Below are 16,654 nucleotides of genomic sequence, written 5' to 3'. Positions count from 1 at the left end.
AGGTTCAACGCCCCATCACCCATAAGTTGCCCTTCCTCATTTCTAAGAACAAAAGCAATTGCATAACGATCCAAACTAGCTGACCCATCAAAATTTCATTCCTCATAACTATGAGGAGGAGGATGCCAGTAAATGGGGTGTTGGTGGCAAGGGTCACCTTGAGATATCTTCTTACAATTAACATTAAAAAAGGATAAGCCTATACTTGCTTAGGGCAATGGAGATACTCCTAGCTAAACTAGGAATCATACTTCTAAAAACTTTATTATTTCTATCATTCTACATTTGCCAACAATTCAAAAGAACTTTACTAAGATCACTCAAATCATTGCACTTAGCATTGTCAATTAATTCTATCCAATCTAACACATTATTAAACTGAGTCAAATTATTCTTCCAAGGACTTACTAGAGAAAGGTTCCATATTTCTTTAGCATGCTCGCAATTAAGAAAATGTGATTTTGAGTCTCATCCTCATTGCCACACATGGGGCACAGTTGGTTAATATTTTGAATGAATTACTCAATCTCATCCTAATATGAAGTTTTTTCATGAGTAAGAAGTCAAGCAAAGATATTTACCTTAGGAGGTATCATTAACTTCCATATCTTCTAAAGGAGCTTCTGCCTTTTAACTTCTTGGTTATTGTTACTCTCAATCCAAGTCGCGACTTAATTGAGAACTCACCAGTAGAGGAGTGTTCCCACATGAAATTATCACTTTTGATTTTGAAGGGAAATAGACACCATACAAAATTTTCTCACATCATCCATGTCCAATGACACGCCTCAATCTCGATGTTTGAGGGATAGTGGGATGGCCACGTGCTGGCTGACACTCGAGGGTGATGTAAGCCATTTAATGAATGCATATGCTGAAAACATGTGAAACGTGCATATAAATTTCACGCATAACTACGTAATGTAATATTGAAATATAACCTTAACAAAATAATATAATAATATTCAGCTGTCAATAAAATGATAGTGATAATGCATGACATGTTTAGAGCATACATCTAATTTAGAATACAAGCGGAAGGTGTACAGAAAGTGCTATTACAAGTGATGTCAAAAGCAGAGAAAAGGGAATGCCTCATAGTTTGGATCATATGCCTCGTTCCTATGTCCTAAGGGGGCACAAAACAAACATGAGTGAACCAAGTTGATATATAAGTAGTACAAACATAGTTATTCGACAACGTACTAACCCCCAAAGTTCATGAAAACTCATCTAGCATAATATGTAATAGGTTTTCCGAAAACCCTAGCATGCCATAAAACTTCATAAAACATATATTATATGCAGTGTGCTTAGTGGTGGTATCAAAATCGCCCGAAGGCTCTCCTTCACGTGCCCATAGGCAGGACATACGCCCGTATGCAGAACATATGTTTGTAGGCAAAACATGCGCCTCTAGGCAGAACATACGCCCGTAAGCAGAACAGTGACCACTAGATAAGTACAAAAACATTATTTATAATCTTTCCAACATAAGTACATATATCCCAACAGAGCTCAGTAGCTCAAACATCATATCTCAAAACATCTTTATAGTATGTAGTCATCCATCATATATACTAAAAAGAACATGTAATCGATAAAGCATGGTATTCCAAAATATTCTCAGTAAATCATGATATCTCATAAAAAGTAAAATCTATTTTACTCATAAAACGTTTCATAAAACGTAACCATTAAATCATGCTTTTCATGTATGCATTTCTAATAGAAAAATTATGCATTTTGGAAGGGGTCCACTCACAGATACTCCGTCATCAAAGAGTCGTGCGAAATAGGAAAGACGGAAACGCTGCTAACAAACACACCTAAGCACATAAAGGGTCTAATTAATAAAACTCTGCCATAACGATTGAATTTTGGAAAATGGACGTCAAAAACAGATTAAGGATGTCAAAAAATATAAGGGGGGACCTTGGGTACCCCCACGCGCTGCCGCAAGGTGGTGGCCCCGATAGCCACATGTCGAGATGGGTCGTTGTAAAGTTTGCCGGTGCTACCGTGATCGTTGTTGTGGATGAAGGCGAAGGCGCATGTGCTCCATGTGCTGGCACATGCAGCCCCTCATGCGCGCCCACGATCAGGCCCACGTGCCATTCACGAGTGGCCTGGGTTCTAGGGTCCGATTGGGTCTGAACCGAATCCAGGTCGAGTTTGGGCTTGGTTCCTAGGCTTGGGTTCAACTAGTTGAAGGCCCAAGTTTGCACAGCCCAAAGGCCTAGGTTCAAAGAGTATGGGCCTAGAGTTTGGCCTTAAAGGTTTTGGGCTTGTAACCCGGCCCAAGGGATTGGATTTGAGTTGGGCTCAGTGGGCCGAAGGCCTTGGGTTTTGGGTTAAAGGGTTTGGGCCTGGTAGCTCGGCCCAAGACTTTGGGTTTGGGTTGGGTTTCGATCCGGGTCTTAGGATTTTGGGTCAGGTCTGACCCAGTTTCGACAAACGAGAAGACCAGAGCTTCCCGAGCTCCGATCGACTCCATTACTTAACCCTAAGGTGCGATCTAACTACTAAATTGAAGTTTATGATGAAAGGAAGAGATTCATACCTAAGACACGTCGTGTGGTGGCCGGAGCTGGCCGGAGTTTGGCTCAAAAGCCAAGGGACTTGTCGAAGAAGCTTCATGGGTTCTTTGTGCTTCACAGAGGAGAAGAAATAGAGAGTAAACTCAACACGGTGGGCATGATGTGCTGTTGTTTGTCTCGATTTGGGTGTGTGGGTGTGTCTGCAGATCGGGGAAAGGGGATTGGGGCGAGAGAAATAGAGTGAGTTGAGAGAGAGCTCAGGTAGAGGGAAGAGATATAGAGAAAAAGGGAAAGTGATAAGAGAGAGAAAATGTTATAATAATGCAAAAGAATACAAAATATCCCAAAAAGGGAAATGGGGGAATCTGGGTAGGGTGAGGGGATAAGAGGGTAAAATGGTAATTTCATAAAACCCTTAATATGAAAATACACAAAATTTGGGACGGGGTTTCACATCCAACACTTGGGAGAGACGAACTTTATCCTAACTCTTATTATCAATAAAATCACTCACTTTAGCCTCACAATTTGTGCTTTTCCGTTGATTTTCAGGAATTACCTGAAAACAATGGATAAGGAAAAACCAAATGACAAGTCCAAAATATCCCAAAATCCCTTTATAGGTCAAAGAGTGATTCTGCTTGACTTCGCAACTAAAAAAATCATCACTGGTTAAGTACTTTTAACAATCTACACCCACCAATTGTTTTCCCCCTTTAAAACTTTCCATCCTAACTTAGGCAAACATGGATTATTGAAATGATCCATTCTTCTGACGTCTTGCCCCTCTGATCCTTAGAAGTACACACCTTTTTCGAAGCCATAGGTCTTAACTTCCTATCTCTGCCCCAGAAGAAGTCCATACACTTCTTGTTTACGTTCTTAGTTACTCAAGTAGGACATTTAAAGCAAGACATGATATGGTTCGACATACCAGTTAAGTTGGACGTAATGAGGGTTAGTTTTTTTGCCTTAGAGGGAGTATTAGCCTTCCACCCAACAAGCTTTTGCTTAACTCTTTTGATTAATTCACATTCATTCACTGGGTCTTTCCGAAATACGATATTATGAATGCTTAGATATTTACCGATGGTTGTTTATGTTGAATATGTAAAACATTCACGATAGCACTGCTAGTTTGAGCATTAGTATTTTTTGAAAAATAAAGTGAGGATTTGTGGAATATTACTTGTTGACCCGAAGCTTTGACAAACATATTAAGAACTTGTAGAACATTCCTAGCACCTTTTGTAGTTGCCCTTGAAAATAACAAACAATCATCTGTAAACACTTGATTTGATATTCTAAATCCACCACGAGATGACAGAAACCAACATGTGATTCATGGGTAGTGGCCATTTCATTGAAATGTCTAATCAACGGTTCCATGCAAAGTATGAAAATACAAGGCAATGAGGGATCCCCTTGCCTAATTCCCTTCTTAAGGTAAAAGTAACCATGAGTAGAACCACTTATCAAAACTGAGAAGGAAGTTGAAATAATGCATTCCATAATTAAGTTCACCCATCTTTCTGTAAAACAAATCTAAGAAGCACATACATGATATACTCCCAATTACGATAATCATATACTTTTTCTAAATCTAGCTTGATTCCCATTGCTCCAGTCTTTGTGAGCAATCAAAATATTATCATGAATAGAACACCATGGAGCAAATGCCCCTTGATTTCTAGATATGTAGTGGTCGAGAAAGGGCTTTAACCTTTTAATAATGATTTTTGTGATTATTTTATAGCTCACTTTGCAAAGACTAATTGGTCTATACTTGCTTACCACCTCAGGATTTTCTACTTTTTCGGATAAGGGCAATGTTGGTATGATTAATAAGCCTCAAGCCAATACTATTTTTAAAGAAGTCCTTAACCATTGCACTCACCGAATCTTTGATTTTATCCCAATACTCATGATAAAAACTTACACCAATTGCATTCGAACCTGGTGCTTTTAGTGCACCAATGCTTTTAACTACATCCCATATTTCAATATCCTTAACAGGCTTGAGTAAAAGTTCATTGTGATGGTTGTCAATACAAGGATTAATAATATGTGCAATATAAGAGATATCCGCGAGAGCTAGGGTGCTATCACAACAAAAACCGCAGTTTAAAGTCCTACACAAAAACATGTTCCAAACCCTTAGCCTCATTCCACCAAAATCCAAACTATCCTTAATCTTTTAATTTCATTTCTCTTATTCTTTTTTTTTTTTTTTTTGAACAGTTGCCACCGTGTGGAAATACCTTGTGTTCTTATCACCTAATTGCAACCAATTTACTCTAGCTTTCTGTGTCCACATGATTTCTTCTTGTCTTAGAATTGAATTAAGTTCCTCACTAAGCTTTATTTCTAACTCTATCTCTGAATCAACATGTTGATTATTCATGATGGTTTCTTGCACCTCAGCAAGGTCCCCAAGAATTTTTTCCTTAAACTCTTTTAAATTACAAAAAGTTTTATTCCAACCCTTAACCAGGTACTTGTGACCAAAATAAATAAATAAATTTTAAAAATCAAGTACTTCAAAGTCCCAACACATGTCATAAAAGTGTCAATAAGACCAAAGACTCAATTGCATCGCCAGAATTCTTAACAAAATCCTTAAAATTAGGATGAAGAAGCCACATAGCTTCAAATCTAAAGGGATTATTATTTTTATAACAATTTTTTAAGGTGTAAGTTAAGAGAAGAGGTCTATGGTCCGACCCATAAATTGGGTAGTTAATAGTTATGCAGGTTATATTCTAGGTTCTCATTTAACCAATACGAATTAGCTATAGCCCTATCAAATCTCTTAAATATTCTATTGTTATCAGCTTGGTCGTTGCACTAAGTAAAAGGGACACCATAAACATTTAGAGATTTCCTTTGTTTAAAAAATTGATGAACGTTGTCATATACGACGTCGTAGATTGGCAACCACCTTTCTTCTCAATTATGTCCACTATATTATTGGAAGCACTCATTAAGCATCACGGTTTATCTTTTGGACCTAGTATAAGGATATCCTCCAATAATTCCAACTGTAATTGTTTTTAAAGAAAAGCATGCACAAATGTAAAAAACTAATCCAGTTGTTAATTTCTAAACAAGGAAACAGAAAATCAAATCCAGGGAATTAGAATTGTTAGCATAGGCACCCTTTTCTTGTAACCTGGTTTCGCTAAAATATGTTCTATGACCGTCAATTTAACACGGTATCAGAGCAGGTGTAGTGAGTAGTTTTAAAATAAGTCGCATTTAAGCACAAGGGCACCATCTATACATTATTACACTGCCAAAAATATACTTAAAACTGGTAAATGTAAACTAGAGTTGGGCGCGGTGCAGTTAACCAAACAGTACTGGCCAGAACCAGAAACGGAACCGCTCCTCTCGGGGGAGAAGGCTCAAACAACGACGCCTAACCACTCAGAAGTTGAGCCGATCATGGTCGGTTTAATTCTGGTTCGGTTTGGTTTTTGAACCGTAATTGATAACCTTGAAGCTAAAGCCAAAACTAGTTGTCTTGAAAAAGAAAATTTTTGCTCACTTAACCACTTGAACTAGGGGAAATCCAATGTGTGCGCCTTACATTCACACAAAAATGCATACATTGGATGCTATATATGCATTGTTTGCCCATTCCTAGCAGCTTAAGCTTTTGGAATGCAGCGATGGTCTCGTCAATATGGTACAGTAGACATTTTTCCGTCAAAGGAGGCCCTCAGTTCAAAATCTGCAATCCCCAATCCCCAATTTTTTGGGTTTGCAAGGTGTTATGGGACGAGGAAAATGTCTAGCATTCGAAACCCTCGATGCTAAAACAGTAAAGCCTTGAATACTTTGTTTTGAGTTTCAGGATTTGAACTTTTGAGTTATGAAGTTTTTGTTGCTCCTAATCCGAGGATTTATTTTGTCATTGGTTAATAGGAGTGACATTGGGCTTAAAAGACAATTTTCAGGATAAAAAATAAATGCTCTTGGGCATGTTCTCTAAATGCTGCAAGCAGATACTTCTGCAATCTCAGCTCCTTGATCATACAAACTTATAACAAAGTCACATATTAAGAATTTAAAGTCGAATTCCAATGGTGCAAACAAGGCGATACTTTCTTCGGAAATAATACCTTTCCTTATTAGTCGTCTGAGTGGATGCCGGCAATGGCAGTGCGAGACCAGTATTCTTTGACTAGCTGCCCAAACAATGAGCCCTCATTCTTCATCAGCTTCATTGGCTCATCATACTCTACTATTCTCCCTGTGAACGTAAATTTTGCTAATTAACGACTAAATCAACATAAATAAGTGTTTTGTAACTTAATGCAATGCTTACCATCACTAATAGCAAGCACTTTAGTGCAGTCCATCACGGTTGGTATCCTATGAGCCACGGTTATTACAGTGCAGTTAACAAATTCTGTTCTTATAGTTTTCTGCAGAATAGAGTCTGCTGCATTGTCCATTGACGCAGTAGCTTCATCAAGGACTAGTATCCGGCTCCTCTTCAACAAAGCGCATCCCAAACAAAATAGTTGTCGCTGTCCCATGCTCCTGTTTGTTCCATCTTGTACAACTGCAATCCAGGTCGTTAGTTTTTCACATCAGGTCCCTTGGTCTTGCTCCTTCCTTTGAGCTCAAAAATACTTAGCACCTCAGCTTCCCCGGCAACCTTGGTTTCATAAGTTCCAGGGGCTTTGTCTACTATAAAATTGCCAATGTCTTCCAGGAGGTGATATATAACACTATGCAGCATTATCTAAGCCATCGAAAACAGAATAAATCAATCTTTCAAGCTTTACATGCTAACGAAAATAAAAGTTCAACTCCAATTGCGCACGCCCAAAATTCGAGTGTCGTATCCTAATCCTATAGACTGTTTGAAAAAGTGCATCTCTTCCAATGATTTAAAAAAAGCGAGAGTAACATACTTACAAAATGGCGATAATCATAAAAGGAGAGGCTAGTACCCTTATATTGGCTCGAGTTGCAGCCAAACTGAGGGAAGTGGGTGGAGTCTTTATATTAAATCCAATAATGCATGCACCACAGGCTTGTGCTATGTCCAAATCAGAGAGATAAAGGCCCAACACCAACATGCACTACATTCACAAAGACCTGGCGAATAATTGAAGAAATATCAAGAACAACGAGTAGCAAGATTAGTTAGGACACAGAGAATCATAGAAAACAATACAAAAACATCTTTAAATGCATCATTTGGTTAAGGTTTCGCCATCCAAAGAGCAGTTTAGAGAGTGAAATATTTCAGCAAGAAAAATGATATTTTTTTTTTTTAAATAACAGTATCAAAAGATGATTACTGCACATAGCATTGCATGGAAAACCTACAAAACATCTTTAATCAAATCAACAATCAATTGTTAAGAAAAATGACCATTATGCTCTAGTGGCACACCTGAGGACTATTTAAATTCGCTAATGCATCTGTAACAGCTTGGACGGTGCCCTGCACATCTGCTTTTACTATTATTGGCAACTCCACCCGCTTGGGTTCCTCCTTTTTTGGCTCATCTCCAGACACTTCTGCGTTTTTTACTTTTAACATTTCTTCCCCATTCCTCAAATCCATCTCAGCTTTAATCTTCCTAAGTCTATCTCTCTCAAATTTCTTTTTCCTCCCTGCAGTAAGCATTCTAGATCGCTCCTCAGATTCCACAACAATGATATCATCTCCCGCCCTTGGAAGTCCTTTCAACCCTTCAATCTCAACTGGCATTGCAGGTCTTGCCTTCTACGCCAACTTCCCCGCCGTGTCCCTAATAGCCCTTATTCTGCCCCATTCTGATCCCACAACTACATACTGCCCGGATTCTAAAGTCCCTGCTTTCATTATTGCTGTAACTGCTGGACCCTTTCCTTTATCAAGCCTTGCCTCCACCACATAAGCTTGAGCAGGCCCATCAACTCGAGATTTGAGATCCATAATCTCAGCTTGGAGAAGCAAAGCCTCCTCCAAGTTATCTAATCCAGTCTTCTTTAACACTGAAACCTGCACAACCTGAACATCTCCACCCATCTCCTCCAGCAGCAAACCCTCAGAAGCAAGCTGGAGTTTTATTCTTTCCGGGTTAGCAGCCGGTTTATCACATTTATTAATTGCAACCACAATCGGTACATTAGCTGCCTTTGCATGAGCCATGGCTTCAAGAGTTTGAGGCATCACCCCATCATCAGCAGCTACAACTAGCACAACTATATCTGTGACAGCAGCCCCTCTTGCCCGCATCGCACTAAATGCTGCACGACCAGGGGTGTCAAGAAATGTAATTGATGCTCCTGATGTCATGCCAACAACGAAAGCACCTAGATGTTGAGTAATTCCTCCAGCTTCCTTGGCAGCCACAGATGTTTGACGTAGAGCATCTAGAAGCGAGGTTTTCCCATGGTCAACGTGACCCATGACAGTTACAACTGGTGGCCGAGGTACAATTTCTGTACCCTCATTGGAGTGCAGCCTCCTAACGTTGATCCCAACTTCTTACAAATTAATCCACAACTCATTCAAGTTTTTAAAGTGGCCAATATGCAGAATATCATAATAATTATACATGTCATTCAAGGAAAACAATGCTAAAGAGCAGCAAGTAGAAAGTTCTGAGTTACTATATGAAATATAGTGCCCAACTATGGGTATTGTGATTGGTGTTCCGAACTGTAAGAGCGGATTGCATCCTTCCCAATAATGATTTTTAGTAAAACATATAACAAACCATCCCTTCAAATAACATGCCCTCCCTCCCCAAACTTCCAAGAAGTGAAAATGGCTTTGGAAGCAAATTTTCTCATTTAAGCATATTTCAGACTTCGAGATTTTCCAAAACACACATTTTATATGTTGACTTCGATTCTAAGCACGTATACATTTTCTTATGGTGAGAATCGAAAACTAAAATTTGTTAACAATAAAATTGGATACTAATCAAGAATAATATTTCATTTCAGTGGCAATAAGGGAAGTACCATTGCAATCAGCTCCGAAACGTCAATGCTGAGAGGATCAAACTCTGTGTCAACCTTTTCCCCGAACTTTGTAAGAATACTTTGCAGAGTCGGTATTGACTCACCAGTACGCTTTGCAAGTTTAACAACTGTCATGCCTTAAAAAATCTCAATCTTATCTGGCATAGATTTGGTAGTTCTCTGTGGTTTAGGAGGCACATATGGAGCTTCAACAGGAGGGTGTGCCTTATGGCCCCTCTTTTTGAACTTCCCTTTCTTTGGAGTTTTTAAACGAAATGAGTCTTCATTTCCTTTTCTAGCAAACGGTTCTGGGCTTGCATGATAGCATCTAACCGCAAAATTTTCCACCACAAAGGTTGAAATTAGAAAATGTACATCAAGGGCTCAAACTGAAATGTGAAAAAAGAATTCTAACTAACACTTCAACATTGGATATGCCCAACCCTTAGGACTCAATGAACAAGCAACCAAAAAGAAACAGAAAGATCAACTTACCGTATTAGGGAATCTTTTGTCAAGCCTTCACAACAATCAAGCTTCGTTGACATAAATCTAAATGAGGGATCTGCAATTAAGAAATGAGCAATGATGAAATATAATGTAAGTATCTAAACGAGATAAAAAAATAAATACTTCTTTCTGGTAGTTTCTTTGATTCAATTCAAAACATGCAACTACGATCTGGTAAAATTATGTTTAGTTAAAAATAATAGAAACAACAAGCAATCAAAAGCGGCAGTAATTACAAAACTGAGTTGTATTCGGTATCAGAAATTTATTAGGTATACTGAATTCCAAGGGTAAATACGAAAACAAACTGGATAAAGATTAAGGCTCTTTTGAGATATGAAGTCCAAATTATCACACAAAAAGTTTTTCCTCGTGAAGTATCGGATTACCTGGTACGCATCTGCTAGCAGCAGACACTGATTTTATTACATCCTCAACAGTAGACACAGATGTAAATCCCACTGCATGTCTTCGTAGTCTTGCAGTTAAATCCGTAGTTAGACTGGCACATAACCCCTGCAACAAGAAATTCAGACAAAACGTTTTAAATGCCAATGGTATAGATGATACATATATACAATACAAAAATATAATACCAAGTTTTATAATGCTTAACCAAGAATGAGTGAAAGGATTATAAGACAACCGAAGGCAGGGGTGAACCAAAATATAAAGGGCGCAGGGGCAGTTAGAAGATCACCTTATAGGAACTACAAATCATATTAGACAAATAAAACTGATTCGGCCAAAAGATAATGGGCTCGTTTGGAAGTTCTTTTAAAATGACTGAAAACACTTTTGGTGAAAATATTTTGAAACCAACACTTAGTAAAAATCCAAGTGAATCCTGAAAAACACATATATGGTGGTGCTTATTCCAAAAAGCACTTAAAGTGCTTTTGGAACCGAAAATTAATTTCACCAAAAGCACTTTCAGTCATTTTAAAAGCACTTCCAAATGAGCCTATAATAAAGGTACTTGTGCACTTCTGTGTCTGTTCCAGGATAAATGAACACTTACCCTTTTGCCAAGCTCTCTCCACGCCATTCATAAGTGTTTCGGTCAAAAACAAAAAAAAAGTATTCCGAAGCTTCAAACTCTGCACAGTTGGACAAAGACAACCACAGGAAACAGTGATTAGCTAGAGTGATGCTCTGTTTGGTTGCTTAGAAAGTAGAAGAAAATAACCAAAATTTAATGTAATTAAGAACTACCAAGTACACAAATATGCATTAATTGGCTAAAAAATAGAAACCCAGATTGCCCATCCACCAAAGTCACCTCAGAATTCACAACAAAATATCAAGAGTTAAAAAAAAATTCCATAAAATTTCAATTTTTTTTTTTTTCTGAAGAACAACCGACGAACTAAAAAAAGAAATGGGTTTTTTCGAAATCTAAATCAATCCCAACAAATAAACACGAATGGCAGAGGAAAAATCATTGAATTCCTTTCACATCGAGGGGTGGAAGATGAATATCTATGAGTGCACAGAATGAATAGAGTCGAATAAGAAGCAAAACAATGTTGGTGTTTGGAAAGCTTGTGCTTACGGTTCTTCCGGACAACCTGCAGGTTCAGTTTCTCGGCGTCGAGCTGTTGAAGGCGGTGAACCTTCTTCGTTCGCGCCGGTTGCTCCTTTCAGCTAGAGATCAGAGGCACTGAGGACTAGAGAGAGAGAGAGAGAGAGAGAGAGAGAGAGAGAGGATTTGTGAATAGCATGGAGGTTCCATTTTTTCAGCCCGAAATGTTTTGGATAAAGCCTCTATGAGTTGGATTGGGCTAAATTTCAGTGGAGAATTAGGACCCATCTAATCAGGGCTGATGTTGGGCTTGGAGGGTTGCTAGTCGCTGTACCGTTTTCTTGGTACGTCGTGCCTTTCTTAAAAACGTATGCGGTGAGTGAACTCCACTTCTGTTTAGTCTTTTAACTTTTGAAGGGCGCGGTTTATTTTGGTTTAATTTTAGTCTCAAGTTACATAGTGAACGAATGTAACATCATAGTTCAAATTGATTCGGTTTAGGTCTCAAACCAGAAGCAAAATTGAACCAAATGGGAGAGATTGAGTTTCAAGAAATAGTGAATGGTCTTATTAATACACAAATGTATAACTCCTCAGGAATTTCAATTGAGTTTATATTCATCACTGTAGGAATTGGGTTCAAGCTTTTCCCAGCCCCTTCTTATTAATGGATTCTTGACGTATACACATGAGTGCAGTTCGTTTGATAAATTCCTACCTCTCTCTCTCTAAGATGTTTGGATTTTTCAAAACTCCATGGACATGCAGAAGAGAAATGCCATCCTCACTTGAACCAAGACATAACTATTACTTGTTCACATAAGGGAACAACAAATCTTTTTATGATAAAGAGATTCATTTTACAAGTTCGTTATTACGTTCCTACAAAGGATTCAGTGTTGATATTTCCCCTTGTTTAGGCATATAACTTTTTAAGCAGAATATACACCCGCAATTGACGAGCCTACTATAGCACGTCTTTTACTCCAACGAAATTCCATGTAGACAGTTACTAGACCAAACCAATCCTACGAACACACATTGACCAAAAGGACCCTGCGAGACCATTAGTTGCTCGCCCCCATGACCGAGCCAAGTGAGCCATTGGGTATCCCACAAGTTGGCAATGATCAAGCTTCGACCCAAAAATTCAGCTATTTTTCATATTTTTAATTTAAAAGTTAAGATTCTACTGTAAAACTAATTGACAATAAAAAAAAAATTCAATTCATAATAAGCATATACAAAAGTTTATAACTTGCTAATATGAAACATTTCTTATCCTCACAAAAAACGAACAATTTGTAACCAAACCAAATCAAACCAAAATGATTGATTTGGTCTAACTGGGTTGAACCGTTGGAGCACTTTTCAACCAAACCCCCAAGAAAAGACACGAGTAAAATTTCCAGCAATGATGTAAATTGAGTGGTGCATTCGTGGAGCTAATAAACCTCAACAAAAGGGAAGCTCCGGTGATAGGGGACTAAATTTTCTTCACCTGAATTTGATGTGGACATCTTTATCGTTATTATCGTATCTAATATGTGTCAAACAATAATTAAAATTATAGAAAAAGTACACTTATTTTAAATGTAGAAGATTGATCTCCCGTAACAGTAATACAAGTGAGGGGAACATGATGAGCTTAGAAATCAAATCCACATTGATTTATGATAATATCGACAAAATAGTATAACAAGGCAACATTCTTGTCGTTTTACAGGTAATTACCCAAAAAGACATACGACAACTAATGCAGAACAGATATGGTTCACGTGACAGCTCACGTGATCTCCCATTCATCTTCACCAGACTAATTAGACAATTTAAAGTTTAAACCCCAATATAATAGTCTAATAAGCTGCAAACTTTTATTAATACCATCCCACTACTAGCATGAATGAGTAGATCTGCAAATATGTCCCAGACGATATGAACACCAAATCAAATAACAGCTAAAGATATCTTTACCCACATATAAAGAACTAGAAAATCAGACATACGCAAACGATTAATCGGACAACGGATCCGTTGGTCGATGACCGGTATTTTAATCTCAAGGCCACATAGCTTGGGGTACAAAATAAAAACACAATACAATTCATCATCCCATTTATGCAGCAACCTGACCGAAGAGCTTTCTGCGGATCTGCGATAACAAGAATTAGAAGCTGAGTTAATAGCGGCCTCAGCCGAATATCACAGTATGATTATAAGGTGGCTTAAATACATAAACCGGCATGAATGGTGTGACATTGCATAAAAACAAAACCGATACTTTGCAAGGAAAATACCTCTGGAAGTTTTTTACGGAATACAACGTCCAATCGTGCATCAAGCGTGTTCTCACAAACAATCTTCCCATCTCGAGAAGCCAGTACTACACCTCCAGAACTGAACAACCAATAAACTATTATCAGCAAGTTCGACCATTCACTTTCTCTAAATAAAGAAGAGAACTGTTTGATAAGCTAAACATTAGCAAGGCTGACTAAATCCGGCAGCTAGAAAGCCATGGAGTACAAAACTCATGGATTTCCAAACTGGATGATGTTAGGTTTAATTATAAGACTACGGGAACATACCAGGAAGAAACATGGGGATTATGATGGGTAGGAGCAGGTGGAAGAAAGACAGTAGTGTCCACTATAATCTCTGGTGAATGAACTTTTGCTTTGCCTGCATATTCCTCTCCCGCTGATTCCCGTACAGCCTCCACCAGATGTAGGTCATCTTTCCGACAACGCAACAAAACAGCAGGCTCTTTGAGCCTGAGCAAACTCTGCAACACAAAATCATTATTTTCAGTAAGCCAATGGTAATAATTAATTTATCCATGAAAGTATGGATAAAGTTCAAGTCAACTAGAAAGTAGAGACCATTCAGGAGCTCAGTAATTGAATTCACTAATTTGTTATAGCAATCTGTTCTTGATGAAGGATATGAAATCATGACCCTGAATAATACATTAAATTCAAGCCATTTCCACTAGAAGATAGTTATGTAGGTTCACATAAAAACCCGGGAGGCAGGTGAACCTTGTCAACTACATAAGAAGTATAACAAACCTGAACGATGAGATCTTTCAGAAGCTTTTTGTACGCATGGTGATCTTGGCTCACATTCAGAAGATCCTTGGATGCTGCCTCCTTCATGGAGTTAACCACGTCATCTTGAGCCTGAAGTACTTTAATACGAGAAGCATTGAGTTGCATCGAGTATTCACTGCAACAACCCATGAAACACACAGTTACTTACCCACATATGTGGCATTTGTGCAGAGCCAAGGGACACAAAAACAAAAGGAAAGCCTTCCCAAAAACCCAAATTGAACCCCGCAAAAACAGAACTCATTTTGTTTACAATAAGATTTGAACCTCGTTCTACCCCCATCCCCCACCTAGTTCAATACCCTTTGAGCTAAAGCTATGACTTCAAAAGTCTGGTTTTTCGAAATCCTAATACAACATGGACACAATTTTCAGGATCATCAAAATTCAGCAATCATTTCATATACATCCAACTCCTCCTGACAATAAGATCTCTCAGAATAATCAACTCATTTTCAAGTTTCAACCTAATTTCTAACCAAATCCCTCGATTTTCATCGAAATCCATAAAATCGACGAAAGCAACTATCTTCGCCACTTCCCAACTATCGAATTCACTACCGCATTCCACATGTTAACTACTTCCAAAGCCGAATTCAACCTAACAGTGACTAACATTCATAACCAAACAGCAGAAAGCGCATTCGTTTCATCAATAAAAACATTAAACAATGAGATAAATTTACCAATTGAGATAATATACACAGAATTAGAAAGATTCAAGAAATCATACATCTTCTTTCGGACGTCGACTTGCTTCTCCTTCTTCTCATACTCTTGCCTGATCTTCTTCTTCTCCGCCTCGACGAGTTGCAACTTCTCAATGTTGAATTCCTACAGAACCCCCCAAATAAACAATCGAATTACGCATATACACACAGAAATTGACTGCCAATGAATTGGATCGAGATTAAGATCGATTTCAGGGTTGCAGAAAGGTAAGAAATTGGGGGAAAATGCGGAAATTGAAGGATGATTGGGAGACGTACTTCCTCAGCAGATACGGAGATCTCGTTGGCCTTCTCCTCAGCTTCTTGGCGGATGAACCTCACCATCTGCTGGATCTGCTTGGAGACATCTGCGTCGTTCATCTTCGCTGATCGGTGAATCGGATCGGAGAAGATCGACGGCTCTCTTCGCGCGCAGAGCCAAGTTACAGTGAGGGTTTTCGCGGTCGTAAATCGGAGATGAGAGAAACTGCAAGGCTGAGAGAGTAACCGGTTTTATACACGCATCATCAATCAATCAGAGTATACTGTGTGGATTTCTTTCTTTATTATTATTTTAATTTTGGTTTTTCTACATTGTTTTATCCTTTTATTTTTACTTTTTAGCATTTTTTTTTATTTTAAATCTAATGAAAGTGGTTTGAAAACTTTAAATTTTAACGATAAATACAAAATAAAGGGTAAAATAAATAGTATCAAGATTAATTTTTTAAGGTAAAAATGTGATTTTACGTTAAATAAACAGTATCTTTTCATTAAAATTCCTTTTTTTCTTCTTATTTTTACTTTTTACTTCTGCATTTGAAATCTAGGTTTGATTTTATACCCTCTGTATGAAAAGGAAAAAAAATGTCATTGAGGACATTGTTAAATGGGAGGAAAAGTATTTTCTACAAAAATAATTTCAAACATGTCGTAATTTCACAAGAAGGAGAAAATAACGATATCATAATTCATCAAAATAAGTTAAAGAAACTGAAGAATTGCAGTACGTCGTGAACTTGATCTAATGAGCATTAACACCATATTGTTGGAGAGCAAATTGCATGAAGGACCAATACAACATTGATACTATCTCTTCATTTGCATTTTACTACTCATACAACCATAAAAAGTCTTAGTATCAGTATGGAGGAATCATTAATTATATATTACATTTTGTTGTGGCCTATTTTCTCTTATATGTATGGCAAAGATGAGAGAGAATTGAGGAATTTATGGGATGCATATTTCCCTTTGTCTGTGATTTATAGTAAA

At 37.9% G+C, this 16,654-nt stretch overlaps 1 protein-coding gene across 1 annotated transcript; it reads right to left on the bottom strand.

Moving 5' to 3' along the window:
- Positions 1–13,405: 13,405 nt before the first annotated feature.
- Positions 13,406–15,928, bottom strand: LOC137712530 (V-type proton ATPase subunit E). The gene is made up of 6 exons (XM_068451606.2): positions 15,659–15,928; positions 15,403–15,503; positions 14,628–14,784; positions 14,145–14,341; positions 13,854–13,953; positions 13,406–13,708 (listed from the first exon to the last, which is right to left on the bottom strand). Exons 1-6 carry the CDS (start codon positions 15,758–15,760, stop codon positions 13,673–13,675), a joined length of 693 nt encoding a protein of 230 aa, XP_068307707.1. The 5' UTR covers positions 15,761–15,928; the 3' UTR covers positions 13,406–13,672.
- Positions 15,929–16,654: the final 726 nt, after the last annotated feature.

This window comes from Pyrus communis, chromosome 14 (assembly GCF_041283825.1).
Source record: "Pyrus communis isolate YQ-2024b chromosome 14, ASM4128382v1, whole genome shotgun sequence".
Lineage (NCBI taxonomy): Eukaryota > Viridiplantae > Streptophyta > Magnoliopsida > Rosales > Rosaceae > Pyrus > Pyrus communis.
The sequence above is the reverse complement of the archived record's forward strand: the minus strand, read 5'-3'. Positions and strand labels throughout refer to the sequence as shown.